Source organism: Triticum urartu, chromosome 7A, assembly GCF_056163025.1.
Source record: "Triticum urartu cultivar PI428250 chromosome 7A, HENAU_Tu73, whole genome shotgun sequence".
Classification (NCBI taxonomy): Eukaryota; Viridiplantae; Streptophyta; class Magnoliopsida; order Poales; family Poaceae; genus Triticum; species Triticum urartu.
In genome coordinates, this window is record NC_141879.1 from 236,569,349 (window position 1) to 236,590,893 (window position 21,545).

Consider the following 21,545-nt stretch of genomic DNA (forward strand, 5'->3'; position numbering starts at 1 on the left):
TCAAATTTTACGTAGTGAATCAATAGGAATGTAACTATTTGAATTCGAAACCTAATTTAATTATGAAATGATCATAAGATTACCTCGGGTAAAGAATAACTTATTCTGTACCCTGGGTGATGAATAATAACACTATATATATATATACATATATATATGTTAGGGAAAGACTAGTACAAATGCCCGTGCGTTGCACCGGGCAAAAAAAATCTTAAAAAACTACTGTGCCTCCCACTATGTGCCACTTCCAGTATGCTCATCGCCAGTGAAGGGCGTGTGGATCTTTTTCCCCGGCGGGTCTTCCAGATCTATTATGTTTAGGTTTCCAGGAGATCTGTCCAAATTCAACCAGTTTTTGTGGTCTTCGGAGTTTCTACATGTCATCTCATGGTCTACATCAACAACTTGGCAGCCCCTTCTTCCATGTTTGTAAGGACACGTGTTACTTAATCTTTGGCCTTAAACCTTTTTGCAAAATAACAATAGAAAGGATGTTTTTGAGATCTGTATCAATTGTTACATATTATTCCAGAGTTTAATAATTCAATGTAAAGTTGTACTAAACCAGCGATAAGTGATATAGATCGGAGAGAGTAACTAAATTACCGCGAATTCAAAATTTAATAAGATATATATGTTTCATACAAAATGTATTAGTTACTTTTGTTCTGAGAAATATAACTAAAATTTTAGTAGTAACAAAAATAGGTCAAAAATACATATTTGAACAGAGAAGTCTACAACGTTTGTGGTTACATGGCTGCCTACTTGATATATTGTAGCAACGTTTATGGTTACATGTCTGCCTACTTGATATACTGTAGCAGACAATACATAGTCCATGAGTTTCAGCTACTTAAGTAAAGAAGATTTTATATATCATATTGAATTAAGATGACTTTTTTTTTTGAAATGGAACACTTGTATTCCATTACGACAAGGCTTGGTCGCTGGTTACATCACTAATTACATCATTGGGGCAATTGGTGAACCACTCACGGTACCCACCATCAGCTAAACTTGCACCTAAGGACGCCAGCACATGTGCTGGTCCATTACACTGTCTCGGCACATACACCACATGAGCCTCAATGAAAAGGGTCCTAAGTCTGAACCTGATATCACTAAACAAAACACCCAGTTGCGCCAACTCATAGTCGTTTGAGTTCATTGCTTGCTTAAGGACCATACAGTCAGTTTCAAAAATGACGCGCCCAACTCCTAACCTATCCGCCAGAGTCGCTGCCTTGGAAAGAGCAACAACTTCAGCTTGTAGGGCATTGTGCAGATTATACTGGGCTCCAGCCATTGCAAAACGAATGTCTTGAGCGTCATCTATGTAGATTAGGCCCCAGCCTCCAACTCCCCTTTGTTCTGCAAACACAGCATCGACGTTTATTTTCACCATATTGCTTGGAGGCTTCTCCCACTTATGCTGCCGCACGATCGGTTCAGTAGGCTTAGCGCTCAAAAACTCTTTCCATTCATTAGCGTGGTGACAGACAGTGTATCGAAAAGCTTCAACTTCCAGCCGTCGCTCCCCATGATTGCCCCTGTTCCGTTCCATACACCAACACCAGAGCAAAGCGATGGATAACAGCTTCCTCTCCTCTGGCAGGTCAAGGATTATAGACATAATTTCTTTGGCAGATGTACACTGGAGCAGTCTAAATCTGATATCCTCAAACAGCAGTGCTCGCCATCGTTGCTTGATCAGTTTACAATCAAGAAACAGGTGGCCACCATCCTCAAAGTTGGAGAACTGCATATAGAAAGTGTCCTGCCACCGTCAGCGCTGTATTCGGTAAAGGAAGTTATGTGATCCTTATAGCATCTTACGGAAGACACTTATGCGGCAAATTAACTGCATTAAAATCAAACCAGAAAGAAATATATTAAGATAACTTAAAGAATTCCTGATCCTAGCATATATGCATTTTGCTATTTTTCAGGCATAAAAAGTTCTAGCAAACTAAAATCATACTATCTTTCCCTTAATCTCAAATAGACCTCCCTTCTTCGGCTTACAAGAGCAGACAACTAAATAACCCATTTACATAATCTAAAAAACTTTAAGCTAGCAGTCCTGTGATCACAAGTCTATTATACATACGCACATAGATGTGGACCAAATTTCATCGGCTAGAAGCAATATATCATGTAAATGCAGAATAAAGTGATCGAAGGTCAGAGAACCATGATATCCATCTGCCAGGAGATTGAGAGCATACAGGCTGATGAACACATCGACATTTGGCGAATTAGCCTCACTCCTTTTCAGTTTTGACGACAAAATAAGAGGAAGAAAGGTATGTGACGCCCGGATAATCAAGTTACAGTAACCTCTGCTAATGACGCCACGCCACCTCCGTTACTGTCGCTAATCTCGTGTTAGTTCAAAACCGATTCAAATACAAATTCAAAACAAAGGCAAACAATAAAAGTTTTCAAATATTAAAACTAAAATGTTCGGAGTAATCCAAATATTGCATAGGTAATTGTGGCGGAGAAACCAAACTTTGATAAAGTGTTTAAAGGCTCTAAAATAAATAAAACAGTAGCTTAAACATTTAAATAAATGTCTTTCAAAATTTATAGAGTGTTAACTATTTTAATTAGGTGTGGACTTTTGTGACAATGATAAAACTAGTCACGCTAATTTAGGTGCTTTTGTATATATTTTGTATCACAAAATTAAATGAGCATAAAGATAAATAAATAAAAATTATTAAAAAAAGAAAACAAAAGAATAAAAGGAAAACAACCCCCCCTCCCGACTCGGCCTTGGCCCAGTTGGCCGTGCGGCCAAGCTAGCCTACCGGCCCAACCGGCCATCACCCCACTCCCCCTTATCCACTACCCTCGAACCCTAACCCCTGACCGCACCACTCCCCCACTCGTCCCACTCCTCCCTCTGCTTCCCCGATCCAGATTGGATCGGGAGCTCGACGGCGCCTCTCGCCGCGCCGGCCGCGTCGGCCATCGCCCCCGCCTCACCGTTGCGGACATCCTTCCCGAACCCCCCTCCGCGCGGGTCTCCACCACGCCTCGCCGCAGCCACCCGGAGCGCCTCCGCCTCGACCTCCCCGTCGCCGGAGCCCCCACGCCGGACTGCCTCCCCATCGCCCCGTCCTCGTCTCCCCCTCGACGGCTCCACCGAGCCACGCCGATCCTCTGCCCGCCAACGCTGGTGAGGGCCTCGCCCACCCCTCTCCCCCCTGTCCCGCACGCGCCCGGGCACCGTCCGGCCGTGCCCGTTGCTCCGCGTTGACGCACCACGCCACCGCCCTGTCCCCCCCCACTGCATCACGCGCGCCCGCGCCGCAGCTCGCACAGCAGCCGCCCCGCCGCGTGAGGTGCGCGCCCGCACGCGCCTGCGACCGGCGCCCGCTGCGCGTCGTCCCGCGGCGCTCCTCGCCCCTGATGCTCCTTCCCCGTGCGTCGCGTTCTCGCCTCTCCCCTTCCTGCGCCCTATCAGCCGCGGCCACGCCCGGTTGGCCCGCGCCCGTCGCTGCCCGCCGGCGAGTGCCATCCCTCGTCTCCGCCCGGTGTGGCCCCGGCTGGCCGCGCCGGCTTGCCCCGTCGTTGATGCCTCGGCGGCCTCGTCCCGCCCTACGGGCGAGTGCCCGCTCGGGTGCGCCCGCACCCAGCGCCCCAGCGCCCGCTAGCAACCGCCCCGCGGTGGCCCGGTGTGCGGGGCCCCATGCCCCCCTGAAACGAAAACGAAATAAAAAAATAATTTAAAAAAATGAATGAATTAATAAATAATAATTAAAATTAGTTAAAATGATAATTAATTAGTTAATTAAAGAATTAATTAAACGAATTAATCCTGATTAGATTAGCCTAATCAATTAACTAAACCCTAATTAACCTAACAAAGTATGACAGGTGGGTCCCACTGGACCCACGCGTCAGTTGACCCAGTCAACCCCTATTGACTGCTGACGTCAGCATGACATCATGCTGATGTCATAAATCCAAATTTCGAATTAAATTAAATAATTAATTAAATTCCAGAAATTTGTAAAATCTTTAGAAAATCATATATTTTAATCCATAACTCGGATTAAATTCTTTTCAACATGAAAGTTGCTCAGAACGACGAGACGAACCCGGATACGCAACCCGTTCGTCCACCACGCCTCCCTAGCATACCAAACACGCAACTTTCCCCCTCCGGCTCCTCTGTCCGAAAACGCGAAACACAAGGAATACTTTCCCGGATGTTTCCCCCTTCACCGGTACCACCTCGTACCGCGTTAGGGCACGCCTAGCATCACGCTTTGTCATGTCATGCATCGTCATGCATTTGTTTGCATTATATTTATTGTTTCTTCACCCTCTTCTCTCGCTAGACACCGAGACCGACGCCGCTGCTACCCAGTACGACTACGGTGTTGACGACCACTCTCTCTTACCAGAGCAACCAGGCAAGCCCTCCCTTGATCACCATATATCGCCTACTCTCCTCTATACTGCTTGCATTAGAGTAGTCTAGCATGTTACTGCTTTCCATTAATCCTATCCTGATGCATAGCCTGTCATTGTTGCTACAACTGTTGATACCTTACCTGCAATCCTAAATGCTTAGTATAGGATGCTCGTTTATCATCAGTGGCCATACATTCTTATCCGTCTGCCATGCTATACTATCGGGCCGTGATCACTCGGGAGTTGATCACGGGTATATACCTATACTTTATACATGATACATGTGATGACTAAAGTCGGGTTGGCTCGAGGAGTACCTGCGAGTGATTCACGGATTGGGGGCTGAAAGGACCTTTGTCCCGACGGCCCTCTGGGTGGATCTTTGTGGCAGAGCGACAGGGCAGGTTGAGACCACCTAGGAGAGAGGTGGGCCTGGCCCTGGTCGGCGTTCGCGGTGTCTTCAAGATAACACGTTTAACGAGATCTTGGTATTTGATCTGAGTCTGGCTACTGGCCTATACGCACTAACCATCTACGCGGGGACAATTATGGGCACTCGACGTCGTGGTATCAGCCGAAGCCTTTGTGATACTTAATAAAACACACCCTTCCAAGTGCCAGATACAACCGGTGATCGCTCTCTCACAGGGCGACGAGGGGAGGATCATTGGTTAGGATTATGCAACACGATGCTACTTGGTGAACTTACCATCTACTCTCTTCTCCTGCTGCAAGATGGAGGTTACCAGAAGCGTAGTCTTCGATAGGACTAGCTATCCCCCTCTTATTCCGGCATTCTGCAGTCCAGTCCACATACGATACCCTTATTCCATTTGATACCAATGCATACATATGTAGTGTAGCTCCTTGCTTGCGAGTACTTTGGATGAGTACTCACGGTTGCTTTCTCCCTCTTTTCCCTCCTTTTCTATACCCGATTGCTGCGACCAGACGTTGGAGCCCAGGAGCCAGACGCCACCGTCGACGACGACTACTACTACTCGGGAGGTGCCTACTACTACGTGCAGCCCGCTGACGGCGACCAGGAGTAGTTAGGAGGATCCCAGGCAGGAGGCCTGCGCCTCTTTCGATCTGTATCCCAGTTTGTGCTAGCCTTCTTAAGGAAAACTTGTTTAACTTATGTCTGTACTCAGATATTGTTGCTTCCGCTGACTCGTCTATGATCGAGCTCTTGTATTCGAGCCCTTGAGGCCCCTGGCTTGTAATATGATGCTTGTATGACTTATTTTATTTGTAGAGTTGTGTTGTGATATCTTCCCGCAAGTCCCTGATCTTGATCGTACACGTTTGCGTGTATGATTAGTGTATGATTGAATCGTGGGCGTCACAAGTTGGTATCAGAGCCGACTGCCTATAGGAATCCCCCTTCCACACTCCTTGGCCGAAGTTGAGTCTAGACATTTCAAAAACTTTTACTAACATGGCTGTGTGCCTTACGGGCCCACGTCGCCATCTGGGTGGTATTAGGATCTTTTACTCCTCGATCCTTACTCTGGGACTCTAAACTCTCTTCTATTCGGGTTAAATAAATTTTGCAAAATCTAACTCTAGGTTCTCGTTACCACTTCTTGCCGGAGAACCCTTTCATTACGGATGATCTACTGCTTCAACAGAAGATTCTGACAATACTTTCCGATATTTTCTCGAGACCTTGTGCATGTTGTTTTTGCAGTTCCCTACCACCGAAAAATCCCTATGGATAAATACTTACACCTGTCGTTCTTACTTTTATTCCCAGTTGGTCTTGTTATTACAAGATACCCCGAAATACTCGTCGGTGTTTCGATAATCCTTTGAGCTTACTGCCTTGCTGTTCTTTGTCACCTGAATACCCCTACGGATAATTCTCGCACTTATCGAGTATCCGCTCATCCCCCAGTTGTTCATGTGTTTCACAATGGTCATCGAAATACTATTCGATCCTCCTAAAATCCTTAGTAGCTTATTGCTCTGCAATACTTGGCTGCTTGCACTATGGATGCTTTCCATATGTCTGGCAATATTCGTCAGTATCCTTAGGCATCGTCTTTTTGATCCTATTGATTCAACATGAGTGCGAATGCACACAATCATCAGTTTATCCTTTTAAATTATCTTTCCGGCTCAGACGTCATTTTAAACATGAGCTGGTTCTCAACAAATCCAATTGTCGTCGATTGTACCCCTAAGGCTATTCAACTTATCCACCCCTAATCAGAACATTGCTTCTGATCCCTTGATTTGAAAATCATAATTCCTTTGCATTTGAGCTCTGGATTAGTCAGTTGTTTCCATAATCCAATGCCTTTGCATTGTTACTTCCTCTGGTTGTGTGCCGATGCTCACGTCAGCTCTGTTATGGACCGGCAGATCGTTTAATGGATTTTATCCGACAGTGTCCTTCATATTCAATAACCTTGTGAGCCTTCCCTCGGATACATAATGCCTTTGGTAAATTGTATCATCTACTTTCTCAACCTTGCTCTACTTTCGAGCTTGTGATATTTACTCTTGAAGCTTGTGGTATATGTTTCTAAGAAGCCCCTATGGGTTGAACATATGCCTTCTCTAAACTGTGTGAACTCAAAAGTTTTCACGAGTCATACACTTCTGGTATTTTGCCAGATAAAATTTCAACACTATAACTTCTTCGAAAGTGAGAAGTGAATGAAAGGTTATGCATTGGAGAAGTGGGAGTCGACCTTGAACTTTGTGTTCATGCCCATGGACACGATGTAGATCTTATCATTAAAGCTTCTCTTAAATTAAATTATTCCTTTGGTATAAGTTCATCTTATATCCGGGATCTGGCCTTTTGCAATCATGGTTCCGACCATGTTCTCCTTTAAATACCATTTCGCATACAAGTTTAAGCGCTTGTCTTCTGTATAGCAATACTCCAATCCAACCTCTACTTTGATCTGTCATCGAATATTACCCCCTCTAGTATCTCGAGATTATCACGGAACTGCATAACTTCCTATGAGTTCTTCTTCAAGTATTATTTGACCTTCGTTGCATCATCATTTGACTTGTTGTCATCGCTGACCGATTACATCTTCATGAAATCTCTCGACAAATGTGTCGTGGTCATCAGCAACATCCTGAGCTCTTCCAGGATATCAATCAAATTCATGATGAGAATTACCATCCTTGCCCCTCGATGATTGTGTTATCATCGACAACATTCTTGCCTTCCCACAACACAAACGTGTTCATGTTATGATTGCAACTTGCTGTCCAGCTTGTATGATGTTCCACCTTGAAGTATTAATGTCCTTTATGACAAGGATGTAGTGAGGATTGCTCCACCTCTTAAGAATTCTTGGTATATTGATGCTTCTCACCATCACCATTCTTTCTTGGTCTCCGTGTTGTTTCTAACCGGAATACCGACAAATGGTCTGTGATGTGTAAATTCTAAACTTCTAGCAACCCTATTGCTTTCAAGTTAATGGTCGATATTTCATTCTTAGACTATTGGTTGTTGGATCACCTTTCTGACATTGATCATGCTACCTAAGGCCATACTTTGGGGACCCTTTCCAACTAGTGTTTTATTGTGTATGTTTTTCCTTGAGCATACATCATTATATCATTTGATCCGACAAATGTTATCTCCTTGTTCACATAACGGTGGAAATCCATCTTTTGGATACCTCGTTGAATTATTGCTGAGTCCATCAGCCACCTCCTCATCCTCTCCTTGGCTTAATGATGAATCCCTTCGTGTATCCAGAGTCTGACCTTTGATTGAAGACCGTGCCAATGCTATCTCGAAGCATGTCTATGGTATTCCGATTTTCAACAAGAACATTGAAGCTAATGCTAAATGTTTCCTGCTCAATTATCCGAACACTGTTGTATGTGTAACGTCATGAAATTCCTCTCCCCTTACCTAAGTGGTTTTCTACCTTCTATCCGGTCTTGGATATCATACCCTGCTTGTTCTTGGGAAGGGTATACCCCTGAAATATGTGTTTAAACATGTTTTCCTTTCCATTGTTCGGTTTAATCTGAAGATCACCTCTTTCCTTTCCATTGTTTTGTTTAACCTTTCTGGTGTTCTATATGATCTAAGCAGTACTATTCTTCTGCTTATGTAAACACCTAGGTGTACAATCGGTCGGTAAGACCCTGTTGCTATTGTTGATGACATTCTGGTAACCACCGATGGTTGAGAACTTTGCCTATTGGTCCGCCTCGTTCAACGAGCAGGAAGATGGTTCTCTTCGTCCCTCGCCCTTGGTACCGACGTTGTTGCCGACATAATTGGCAGGCTACCCTCTGACATGCCTTGCTATCATGACCATGCAAGATGCCACCACTCCTACTTTCAACCCACATGGTGGGCCCATAACCCACAGGTCCCAGGATCGAAACCTGAGTCTCCTGTACACCACAGCTCCTAAAGGCTATTCCTCATGCTTGGCTTCGTATGTAATTCACGAGCCATCTTCCTACTGCTCTATTCTGGTATCAGACACAGTGCTTACTCTCGCCGCTCTGAACCCCTTTCTCACTCTGGTTCAGACTTTGAGTAGCTATCTATCCGCTTGAACCCTTTCATTGTACCTTCGTATCGTACTCTCGTTGTATTTTATATGTTCAACTCGAGAGATAATCTTATGCTCATTCATGGTTAACCCCAGATTGTTTCCCTCGTAAGCATGCTGTCGTAGCCGAGCTGCCCCTTACCTATTCGTAAGTACGTTGGAGTTCCTGAAGAAAAGGATGATGACTCCCTCATGATGACCCGAAGCAGAGAAATGAAGACATCAATGTATTGGACCGGTCTCTTCGAGAAGAGCAAGCCAGAATGAGAAGACCCGCTAGATTCGTTACCAAACCTTCTCCCCTTTCACTACCTCTTAAATCTCGAGACAAGATTTCTTGTAATGGAGGAGAATTGTGACACCCGTATAATCAAGTTACAGTAACCTCTGCTAATGACGCCACGCCACCTCCGTTACTGGCGCTAATCTTGAGTTAGTTCGAAACCGATTCAAATTCAAATTCAAAACAGAGGCAAACAATAAAAGTTTTCAAATATTAAAACTAAAATGTTCAGAGTAATCCAAATATTGCATAGGTAATTGTGGCGGAGAAACCAAACTTTGATAAAGTGTTTAAAGACTCTAAAATAAATAAAACAGTAGCTTAAACATTTAAATAAATGTCTTTTATAATTTATAGAGTGTTAAACTATTTTAATTAGGTGTGGACTTTTGTGGCAATGGTAAAACTAGTCACACTAATTTAGGTGCTTTTGTATATATTTTGTAAAACATAATTAAATGAGCATAAAGAAAAATAAAGAAAAATTACTAAAAAAAGAAAACAAAAGAATAAAAGGAAAACAAACCCCCCCTCCCGACTCGGCCTTGGCCCAGTTGGCCGTGCGGCCCAGCTAGCCTACCGGCCCAACCGGCCATCACCCCACTCCCCCATATCCACTACCCCCGAACCCTAACCCCTGACCACACCACTCCCCCACTCGTCCCACTCCTCCCTCTGCTCCCCCGATCCAGATTGGATCGGGAGCTCGACGGCGCCTCTCGCCGTGCCGGCCGTGTCGGCCATCGCCCCCGCCTCATCGTTGCCGGACATCCTCCCCGAACCCCCCTCCGCGCGGGTCTCCACCACGCCTCGCCGCAGCCACCCGGAGCGCCTCCGCCTCGACCTCTCCGTCGCCGGAGCCCCCATGCCGGACTGCCTCCCCATCGCCCCGTCCTCGTCTCCCCCTCGACGGCTCCACCGAGCCACGCCGATCCTCTGCCCGCCAACGCTAGTGAGGGCCTCGCCCTCCCCTCTCCCCCCTGTCCCGCACGCGCCCGGGCACCGTCCGGCCGTGCCCGTTGCTCCGCGTTGACGCACCGCGCCACCGCCCTGTCCCCCCCCCACACTGCATCACGCGCGCCCGCGCCGCAGCTCGCACAGCAGCCGCCCCGCCGCGTGAGGTGCGCGCCCGCACGCGCCTGCGACCGGCGCCCGCTGCGCGTCGTCCCGCTGCGCTCCTCGCCCCTGATGCTCCTTCCCCGTGCGTCGCGTTCTCGCCTCTCTCCTTCCTGCGCCCTATCAGCCGCGGCCACCGCTCGGTTGGCCTGCGCCCGTCGCTGCCCGCCGGCGAGTGCCATCCCTCGTCTCCGCCCGGCGTGGCCCCGGCTGGCCGCGCCGGCTTGCCCCGTCGTCGATGCCTCGGCGGCCTCGTCCCGCCCTGCGGGCAAGTGCCCGCTCGGGTGCGCCCGCACCCAGCGCCCGCTAGCAACCGCCCCGCGGTGGCCCTATGTGTGGGGCCCCACGCCCCCCTGAAACGAAAACGAAATAAAAGATAATTTAAAAAAATGAATGAATTAATAAATAATAATTAAAATTAGTTAAAATGATAATTACTTAATTAATTAAACGAATTAATTAAACAAATTAATCCTGATTAGATTAGCCTAATCAATTAATTAACCCCTAATTAACCTAGCAGAGTATGATAGGCGGGTCCCACTGGACCCACGCGTCAGTTGACCCAGTCAACCCCTGTTAACTGTTGACGTCAGCATGACATCATGCTGATGTCATAAATCCAAATTTCGAATTAAATTAAATAATTAATTAAATTCCAGAAATTAGTAAAATCTTTAGAAAATCATATCTTTTAATCCGTAACTCGGATTAAATTATTTTCAACATGAAAGTTGCTCAGAACGATGAGACGAACCCGAATACGCAACCCGTTCGTCCACCACGCCTCCCTAGCATACCGAACACACAACTTTCCCCCTCCGGCTCCTCTGTCCGAAAACGCGAAACACCGGGAATACTTTCCCAGATGTTTCCCCCTTCACCGGTACCACCTCGTACCGCGTTAGGGCACGCCTAGCATCACGCTTTGTCATGTCATGCATCGTCATGCATTTGTTTGCATTATATTTATTGTTTCTTCACCCTCTTCTCTCGCTAGACACCGAGACCGATGCCGCTGCTACCCAGTACGACTACGGTGTTGACGACCACTCTCTCTTGCCAGAGCAACCAGGCAAGCCCCCCCCTTGATGACCATATATCGCCTACTCTCCTCTATACTGCTTGCATTGGAGTAGTGTAGCATGTTACTGCTTTCCGTAAATCCTATCCTGATGCATAGCCTGTCATTGTTGCTACAACTGTTGATACCTTACCTGCAATCCTAAATGCTTAGTAAGGATGCTAGTTTATCATCAGTGGCCATACATTCTTATCCGTCTGCCATGCTATACTATCGGGCCGTGATCACTCGGGAGTTGATCACGGGTATATACCTATACTTTATACATGATACATGTGATGACTAAAGTCGGGTTGGCTCGAGGAGTACCTGCGAGTGATTCACGGATTGGGGGCTGAAAGGACCTTTGTCCCGACGGCCCTCTGGGTGGATCTTTGTGGCAGAGCGACAGGGCAGGTTGAGACCACCTAGGAGAGAGGTGGGCCTGGCCCTGGTCGGCGTTCGCGGTGTCTTCAAGATAACACGTTTAACGAGATCTTGGTATTTGATCTGAGTCTGGCTACTGGCCTATACGCACTAACCATCTACGCGGGGACAATTATGGGCACTCGACGTCGTGGTATCAGCCGAAGCCTTTGTGACGTCTGTGACTGAGTGGGGCGCGCCGGGTTGGACCGCGTAACGCAACTTCCTTTGTAATGGAGGTTGCTAGGTCTGCTCACCGGCCGCGTTCGCAACGTGCAGGTGTGCAAAGGGCGATGGGCCCAGACCCCTGCGCCATAGGATTTAGACCGGCGTGCTGACCTCTCTATTGTGCCTAGGTAGGGCTGCGACGTGTTGATCTTCCGAGGCCGAGCATGACCCAGAAAAGTGTGTCCGGCCAAATGGGATCGAGCGTGTTGGGTTATGTGGTGCACCCCTGCAGGGAAGTTAATCTATTCGAATAGCCGTGATCTTCGGTAACAGGACGACTTGGAGTTGTACCTTGACCTTATGACAACTAGAACCGGATACTTAATAAAACACACCCTTCCAAGTGACAGATACAACCGGTGATTGCTCTCTCATAGGGCGACGAGGGGAGGATCATTGGTTAGGATTATGCAACACGATGCTACTTGGTGAACTTACCATATACTCTCTTCTCCTGCTGCAAGATGGAGGTTACCAGAAGCATAGTCTTCGATAGGACTAGCTATCCCCCTCTTATTCCGGCATTCTGCAGTTCAGTCCACATATGATACCCTTATTCCATTTGATACCAATGCATACATATGTAGTGTAGCTCCTTGCTTGCGAGTACTTTGGATGAGTACTCACGGTTGCTTTCTCCCTCTTTTCCCTCCTTTTCTATACCCGATTGCTGCGACCAGACGTTGGAGCCCAGGAGCCAGACGCCACCGTCGACTACTACTACTCGGGAGGTGCCTACTACTACGTGCAGCCCGCCGACGGCGACCAGGAGTAGTTAGGAGGATCCCAGGCAGGAGGCATGTGCCTCTTTCGATCTGTATCCCAGTTTGTGCTAGCCTTCTTAAGGCAAACTTGTTTAACTTATGTCTGTACTCAGATATTGTTGCTTCCGCTGACTCGTCTACGATCGAGCTCTTGTATTCGAGCCCTTGAGGCCCCTGGCTTGTAATATGATGCTTGTATGACTTATTTTATTTGTAGAGTTGTGTTGTGATATCCTCCCGTGAGTCCCTGATCTTGATTGTACACGTTTGCGAGTATGATTAGTGTATGATTGAATCGGGGGCGTCACAAGGTCCCAGTCTGAATATATGAAACTTACAGTCTCCACGTCGGTATCATCCAGCATCATTGGTGCAAGGTCCGAGAGCCGAACCTCCTTGGCCTCCACCTGAGTTGGATTGGACGCCTTTGCCACCTGCACGCGCATACACAGAAGAGACATGAAAACCAGACCAAATCACTTTTTTATTTATTGCATGGATGGCAGGGCAATTCTGAATATGAAGTGACTCCAGACACTTAATTCTATTGAACCATCAAAAGAGATGCCACACTTTAGTTTCTACAAAAGGCCCCTAGTCAACATATTAACATCATGGGCAATGTTTCTGAATGACTGAAACATTACAGTTTGGCAAAGAATTCTGAATTATAGCTGCCTGAAACCGACATGTTTCAGTGAACATCTCAAACTTGCTGGACTTGATGCCTAAGATCGTTTATAAATTCAGGTTCAAAACTATCGCATCTTAAGAGGGTTTTCTGTAGTTTTTCACTGTGCAATTATTTAGTATATTGTCAACTGAAAATAGGTGCATGAAACAGACATGTTTCTGTTTTCAACACGAATTGGTTCATTCAGATTCCCTGCCCAATATCAGTGAATAACTAAAAAGAAAAAAAATAAGCTCCTACATTCAGCAATATAAAGCTAGCATAGTTATGGCCTGCAGCCCATTGATGTTAGCCTGGCTAAATTACAGATTTATTTGAGTAATAAAAAGAAGAGCACAAAAAGGAATAACAAATTCACTTAAATTTGTTAGTCAAGTCAAAACCTGCGGGAACCTGAATTTTTTTTCAGTTACAAATATATTTATGTGCACAAGAGATACTAAAACTGTGAATTGTATAGGGTAATCTGTCTTACGAATCACCCGGGGAAAAAAGTCTTAAGATTACTTGCCAACACAAGAAATAACCCTTGTGGCTATGTCCTAGTACATCATAATTCAGATCACAAGAAAAGATGGACCAGGCCGTTCCCCTCAGAAACTCTAAACTGACTTGCATGTAGCAATCACAGAGACTACTAAATCAGTCTACAAACTTGAGCTTACAAAAATTTGCTGGTGTACTAACCATCCTCCATCAGTTTTCTCATGCTTTATAAATTAAGTAGTGTCCCTTATTTCAGTCTGGCTACAGAACAGAATCGGAGACAAGAGACAGGGGACAAAGAAGGGATTTCATCCAGTGAATATGAAGGCGATACATTACCTCTGGTGTAGCCGAGGCATGCGAAATTGGACGGTTGGACAGATGGTCTTGTTCCTCCGGCAAACTCGGCACTTCCTCCTTCGGCGAACTCGACGGCGACATTGCACGTTGCGTCAAAAAAGCAATTTGGACGGGCTTTGATGGAGCTTATGGTCCAAGGACGCAATCTGATGGAGATTTTGGCCGAGGACCGCTCCTTCTTATAGCAAACAACTCAAATCCGGGTCGGGCACTCCATTGCTTGGTGTTCGAGAAGGACACGGCCTCCTATTGTCCATCCAAATCACGACACGGGAATAGCTCGTCCGAGATTGATAAGGATACGGAGGAGGCCGGAGAGGATTGGCGGCGGCGGACAGGTCACAGCGAAGCGCGCCCGCGGCCGGCGTACCCACCAGAAAATGTTTCCCGTTCTGTCCTCCATCAAGCGCAGCAAGGATGGCCGTTCGGCGACAAGGGCACCGGCGATGAACCTCTCCTGCTCCACCACCCATGAACCTCTCCTGCTCCGCTGGCACCTCCCCTGAACCTCTCCTGCTCCGCCCGCCGCGCGGCGCCTGAACCTCTCCTGCTCCGCCCGCCGCGCCGCGCCTGAACCTCTGCTGCTCCGCCCGTCGCGCCGGGCCTGAACATCTTCTCCGTTTCCAACCAGCTTGCTCTTCTCGTCCTCGTGCACCTGCTTGAATCCTGACGAGGAATGAGACGGACGGTGAGCAGCAAGCAGGCCACGAGAGAGGGGGCGGCGAGGAAAAGGGGTGTACTAAAGCTGGTGGTGGCTGCCGGCAGGAGGTGGCCGTGGCGGCGGCGGAGGCTGGAGGACGCGAGCCTCGTCGCGGCCGCTCGCAGGGCCATGCCCTTCCTTCCTCGGCAGAGTGAGACGGGGGGAGAATGGGAGCACGGGAGCGTCCCCCTCCCTGGCGCTCCTTCTTCTCCTCCGCGGCTCACCTCCGCCGTGGGGCCTCCTGCCGGCGCCCCGACACGGGAGCGACTCTGCCACGCAGAGCGCTCACCTCCGTATCTTGTGCGCCGAGGCCGTGCTCCTGTGCTTCTTTTTTTTAGTCAACTGCTCGCCCGTGCGTCGAAGGATTGCTTGCTCGTCTATTTTCCTTTTTACCCAGGCCCAAGCGACCAAGCCCGTGAGCGAAAGAACATTCTAATAAGGAATTTTGACAAAAATCTGTAGTGCGTACCCCAAATTAGTACCACCTTGTTTATATTACGATTTTGTAAAAGCGTATTATGACATGAAAAGAAAACGTATTGTGACGGTGAACCCACGGAGTCAATCCGTGCTTTATTATTATTATTATTATTAGGAAGAGATAAATAAATAAATATATAATATATATAATATATATAAAATATTATATCTCTCCCTATATATAATAATAAACCAGGTATTGCTTCTGGTCTTCCGTCGCTGCAATTTTACAAAAAAAAGTCCCTTTGTGTTTTAGTAATCAACCTGCGGTCCTCGTAATAAGTAATACCGATTCGGGGGAGAAAAAGAAAAAAATTAACGCAGCCGCCCGCACGACCCAATCAACACTCCAGCGCACCACCGCCTCCTCCCACGCCATGCCCCGCCTCACCTTGCGCCGCCGGCCCGCCCCCAGCGTCGCACGCCGTCGGTCCCCGCCCGTCACCACGCGCCGCCATCGCCTACCCTGCGGGTACGCCTACCCTACCAAGTGCCCCACACCCGCCGCCTACCACTGCCAGCGACACCCCTCTCCCTTCCTGAGTCGTCGTGGATCGCAGGAGGTCAGTGGCGGAGCTATGTACAAGTCTGGGGTGGCTGTGGCCCCCCCAACTTTGTACCAAACTGTGAAGATTTTTTTTGATGGAGGACTTAGATGAGACTTTTTTTTAGCATTTTACACCCTCAGACAGTTTTAGTCTTGGTCCCCCCAACACTTTCTACCTAGCTCCGCCACTGCAGGAGGTGGCCGCCGTTGTGGCCATGGAGGGCTCGCCAGCCGCCTTCGGAGTCCCACAACCCCAAGCTTGACGGGATTTCCAGGCGCCGTCCCAACCCTCCGTACTCACACTTCCACCTCTCGAACACCTCGCGAGCCGCCATCTTCAGCCGTCCCCAAGCGAGTCGACATCTCTTCCCAACCCGGCGCACAAGATTCTCCATGCTCAAATCAAGATCAAGGCTATGAGGACGTTCTCAAATAGAGAGAGATCAGTCTGAGGGTGAGCCCACGGAGGGCGCTTGTGTTGATAGAGCACGCTGGTGGAGGTCGACCACAACTCGGCTGGCGCAACAGTGAGTTATAGGGGCAGCTATGGGAGCCGATGTTGGGGGAGCACGGAGGCCTTTGCAGGGATTGCATTGGTGTGCTGCGGGATGAGCTGGAGTTGGCTCCTGGCGGTGTTGGTTCAGGCTGATGTGTGCATCACCAAACGAAGAAGTAGGCATCCACTGAGAAGAAATTCATCAGAGTTCTCAAGTTGAAGTCAAATTGACCAGCTACGTTTTAAAGGTAACATCTAGATTATATCTAAGATGATAGTTTGATCCGCAGATTGGAAGAAATCGCACATAGTAGATGCAGTTTGTATTTTAGAAATAAAGGCAACAGTTTAAATTGAGATCTGGGACTAAGTGGTTCATAATTTATACATGTCCCCAACGTTAATATTGCAGTCTTTGTCATACGCTTTGCAATGGTATTGGTTTTGGTTAATTCTGAATTAAAATCTTTTAAAAGTAGAGCAACCAAAAGTAGAATTTTGTTTCGCATCTATAATAGCATCACTCGAAGCCTAGAAATTCTACTTTTAGAAATTTTGTTTCTGATTATTTGCACATGGGACTATTAGTACTGATGCTACAACTGAAGCCTAGAAATTTTTACTCACCATGCACGACCAAATGTGGTGCCAAGAGTTGACATCTAACTTGCATGCATTAGTAGTAATTTCTGCACCTGTTTGAAACTGTCTTATACGGATAAAATAAACAATATTTTCCATGGGTTTTTAAACTGAGTGATACAGTTTCTAGAGTGGTGGTTTGAGGTATGTTACTAACTTTTCTAAATGTTGTTACTGTCTTCTTTAACGCTGGGGTTCCCCTGCTCTTCATGGAAGTTGCTCTCGTCAAAGACATGGTCACATTTTACTTTTTTGAAGAAGAGAAGACATGTCACATCTATAAAGGTTATTGAAGTTTGGCATGGCACTCTACTCCGTTGCACCTTATGTTCTACAGCAGTAGATTTTGTTAGATGTCCCTCCAATTACTGAATGTGAAGCTAAATGTGCACTGTTTTACTCATATCGTCAACCCATGTCAACAAGGTTTATGAGGTCCCTGAGTTTTGTGGCGGCACAGATCCTTTCTTCCCTGCATCACCCTCCACACCTTAACAACCACTCATTTGAAGGTTAGTCCAGTCTCCTTGCCTCACTGAAACTTACATTTGCAGCATATTCCCAACTGAGATGACACCACAGATCTTTGTATGTGGACGAACAACAGAGATTAAGCCTGGTTCATGTTCCTCCTCAAATACACTTGTAATACTATTCTAAAGGTTTCATCTCTGCACCCCATTTTGCATCCTGGATATTCAGAGTGAGTTTGCACAATATGGAGTCTCGATTTGATTGATTGAGTGAATCAATAAGATAGGTTTTTGGTCGAGGATAGGTTGAATAGGTCTGTAGGTTCTTAATGATGCTATTTTTTAGATTTTTCAGTATGGATGACACATTGTGTCAACCTTCGGTCCAAATGATAAGATACGTGATTGAACTCATTGCCGAATGCACCGACACCAATCTCATGTTTAGGCTGTTTGTGTTCATTTGGGCATGATCAATGTACAATGAAAGCTTTTGAGTCCAACAATCCCCTTTTGAAAACATCTAGGGCGAAGTTAAAGCATAATGAAATGTAATGGAGAAATCTTGAAAGCAGTACACTAACTTTTTGTGATGATATAATTTACAGGGCTGTTGCAGGAAAATCAATCTGTCTAATATCTATTTTCCTTTCATTAATTTTTTCATACAAGGAGCCCACTGATGCTCTTCCCAGCACCTAGCTGCAGCAAGTGTACATGAAACCTTGCACTTTACAAGTTTACATAACTACTTGCAGTTGTGTAACCCATCTATACATTATGACATCATTTATGTGTTTATTTTTATACCTAAAAGGAAGTACGTGCTTTCAAAAATAAGCTCCATGATATATAAAATATATGCATTGCCTGTGTTGACTGCTCCTAAATTATAACACACATTTGCAGGTTCATGTCTGCATACTGTACAATTATGGTAGAAGCACTTGTTCTTATTCTTTTGTCCAATTAGAGTTTTAAATTAGTGTGGTAGATGATTTCTCTAGCTGCATATTAGTTACAAAACATGAGCCTGTGAAGAGACAAGGTTCTAGCATTTGCTTCAAATCTGATATAATTTTTGAAATAGATCCCAAAACTTTCTAATCAGGTATTACTGGCACATTTTTTTGTTTTACTAGATGACGGTGCTCACAAATATTAGGCTACTATATTCGCCCTACGTTAGAGTATCTTCATGAATCGTTTCTGATATTGCCAGACAGAAATGGCGCTCCAAGGCCCAAACCTGTTCAACCCTGGCTCATGGCAACTATGGTTTGCTCCGTAGCGAACCATGGGAATGGGTCGCGAGCGCAAGAAGCATCATCGATGGCGCCAATAACATCCAGCAATACACTGATGTGTCCTTCCCAACGGTGGTTCACTTCTTTTCCCAGCCTCATATATACTGCATTACTGCGTATGTAGGTGGTGACAGTATGACAACGACAACAGGGGAAATAGGTTTTATTAGATTATCTATCACAAAAGTGTATTCAGTGGAGCAAGGCATGCAGATTTAACTAATCGGTAAATTAAACCTTGAATCTGAATGAAGGGCTCCTTGATTTATTTGTCCACAAGTAGTCCAATGATTCATTGCTTTAGACTTCAGTGTTTTTTGATTATTACGGGCAACAACCCTGCTTTTGAGCACGCCCAAACAAGTTGAATCAGGATCTCTTCTTTTGGTTGTTCAAGTTTGTGGTAAATTATAATGAACGGTTGTATTTCCAGTGGCACCTAAATATATTGGTTGGTCTGCACCGTACTCTACTCGTATTGATTGATGATCACAAGTCACAACCCAATCTTAAATATATTTGATTTGTTTCGTTTAGTGTTGGATGGTGCAAATTAAAAGAAATTGTACTGCCATTCATCAATTTACTACTCAGTCAGGCCTGAATGCATGACTTCTGTCTGTTAGAGAATCTGCGCCTGAATGCGTCGTCGCCTGGACTTTTGGATCTTATCCAATTGTCTGGTCATCATTCCGTTAGCTGTTTGACTGGAGCACATTCTCTCTCGAGAGGAGGCGATGAATCTAACTGAACCTTCTTAGCTTAGAAACAAAAGTCGTTCTCTCGATGAACCGAGAATTATTGCGGTCAATTTGTCAGCCATTGTCTTCCTTCTGTACTTCAATTCTTAGTTTGTGTTGAGTTGGGGGCTTTTTACAGTTGAGGACACTCATCTTGCTAATTAAATTGTGTGGAAAATCTTACATGGGCAGTTTAATTGTGTGATTGCTGAGTGGTCCAGTGAGTAGTGCTTCTATAAGCAAGGGAATGATAGAATGATGCACGATTCTGCAGGTTATACGAGCCGCTGACAAAGACACACCTCTATTCTGAATTTTTACATGCGAAGATGGACCATCAGCTACGGAATATGTTGGCTAACCTCTCACAGGTTGCTAACAAATTTTTTCTTATTTTCATCTTGGTAATTGACATTGGTGGTATTGTCTTTTAGTTCAACAGAAAGTTGTTCAAGTGAAAATGCAGAGGAACATGTGGAACAAAAGACATGGTATAAAAAGGAACGGAAGGACTAAACAGTACAATGATGCAGGTTCAGGTTTCATATATTGTCTTCGCTGGCTCATGAATATGCTAACATGAATCTCAGACAGTCTGAAATTAGTTGTTTTTTGGATTATCAAGTGAGAGAAAGATGGCCCTTCAGTTGCTTTAGCAATATATGTTTAGGGTTTAGTGAGATTTTCTTCCTGTAAAGCGCGGTTCTCCGGGTTAGATTAAATACCAGTCACATTCAATATGTTGTGAAGTCTCCCATTTTAGTTCAAATGCCACCTTACCAAAAATAGAGAACACCTTTTCCATCAGAGTAAGATAACAAACATGAAACCAGTTAATCAGTGTATCATAGACGATTGCTTATTTCTGAAGCACCAGGGCGCTCTCCCTCTAGCGGAACTACTTGGGCGTCTCAGACGGCATCATGCTTGATACTGAAGTTGAAGAGTGTAGCACAGTTGATGAGCTGAAGCGGCGGTAGAGCTGGACTGCAATCCATTAAGCTCATGTGGAGGGAGCTGGAGGAGGAGCGGAGCGTGTCGGCGGTGGTGGCCAGCCAAGCCATGCCCATGATCAGCAGGCAGCAGGAGGAGAAGGCGGCGATGCGGACGTAGATGGCACAGTATCGGAGGGTCATGGAGGAGCAGAGCGCATATGATCGTGATGAGGCCGAGTGTCTGGACCATGAAGTGCTTTGTTTAGGGCAAGCTGAAATAGTTAAAAAAAGAGAAAAAAAAAACTCTTCCCAACCAAACAACCAACTAGCCGTAAAAGTTAAAAAATGCCCTAAAAAGCTATCTGTAGAAAACCTTAACAGAGTAAATATAGTTCAAAATGTTCACAGCTTTACATATGTTTGCACATTTTTGTTTTTAAAAAATATGTTTGCACCTTTTAAAAAAGCTTAAAAAATCAGAAAAAATATTCCACTTTCACTAAAAAATATTTTGATTTACAAATGTAGGACACACAAAAAATCTGTTTAGAAAATATTCTTTGTAGAGAAATGTTCCAATTTCATAAAAACGTAACTATTCTTTAAAAAGTGTTCCAATTTTAATTAAAAACTTTAAATTTTATTAAAAATAAGAAAATCTGCATGTTTAACCTTATCATCAATGTTTAGTAAAGTTGGATATAAAAATAGTGCACGATGGCACAAGAAGCAGGTTGTGCTATTTTTTCGCCCGGTGCAACGCACTGGCATTTGTACTAGTATATATATATAATATATATATATATATATATATA

At 45.6% G+C, this 21,545-nt stretch overlaps 1 protein-coding gene and 1 long non-coding RNA gene across 5 annotated transcripts; one reads left to right on the top strand and one right to left on the bottom strand.

The window, feature by feature from the left end:
• Positions 1 to 821: 821 nt before the first annotated feature.
• LOC125520586 (uncharacterized) lies at positions 822 to 15,550 on the bottom strand. 2 transcript variants are annotated; one of them, XM_087535159.1, is made up of 4 exons: positions 15,151 to 15,550; positions 14,390 to 15,076; positions 13,209 to 13,304; positions 822 to 1,762 (listed from the first exon to the last, which is right to left on the bottom strand). In XM_087535159.1, exons 2-4 carry the CDS (start codon positions 14,489 to 14,491, stop codon positions 932 to 934), a joined length of 1,029 nt encoding a protein of 342 aa, XP_087391285.1. In that variant the 5' UTR covers positions 14,492 to 15,076; positions 15,151 to 15,550; the 3' UTR covers positions 822 to 931. The 2 variants fall into 2 exon arrangements, with proteins under 2 accessions (XP_087391285.1, XP_087391286.1); XM_087535160.1 differs by having other exon boundaries at positions 825 to 1,864; positions 15,151 to 15,527.
• A 139-nt stretch (positions 15,551 to 15,689) lies between these two features.
• Positions 15,690 to 20,340, top strand: LOC125525335 (uncharacterized). 3 transcript variants are annotated; one of them, XR_015611440.1, is made up of 3 exons: positions 15,690 to 17,787; positions 18,971 to 19,127; positions 20,070 to 20,340. It is a non-coding gene; the product is annotated as an uncharacterized LOC125525335 (long non-coding RNA). The 3 variants fall into 3 exon arrangements; XR_007291258.2 differs by having other exon boundaries at positions 15,690 to 17,560; positions 17,702 to 17,787; positions 18,971 to 20,340; XR_007291257.2 differs by having other exon boundaries at positions 18,971 to 20,340.
• Positions 20,341 to 21,545: the final 1,205 nt, after the last annotated feature.

Excerpts from the sequence above, each read along its gene's own strand:
- LOC125520586 (XM_087535159.1), bottom strand. The coding sequence starts at position 14,491 with ATGTCGCCGTCGAGTTCGCCGAAGGAGGAAGTGCCGAGTTTGCCGGAG. Across the intron at positions 13,305-14,389 it reads ATGCCTCGGCTACACCAGAG|GTGGCAAAGGCGTCCAATCC; the intron begins GTAATGTATCGC and ends ATGCGCGTGCAG. Across the intron at positions 1,763-13,208 it reads ATGATACCGACGTGGAGACT|TTCTCCAACTTTGAGGATGG; the intron begins GTAAGTTTCATA and ends TTCTATATGCAG.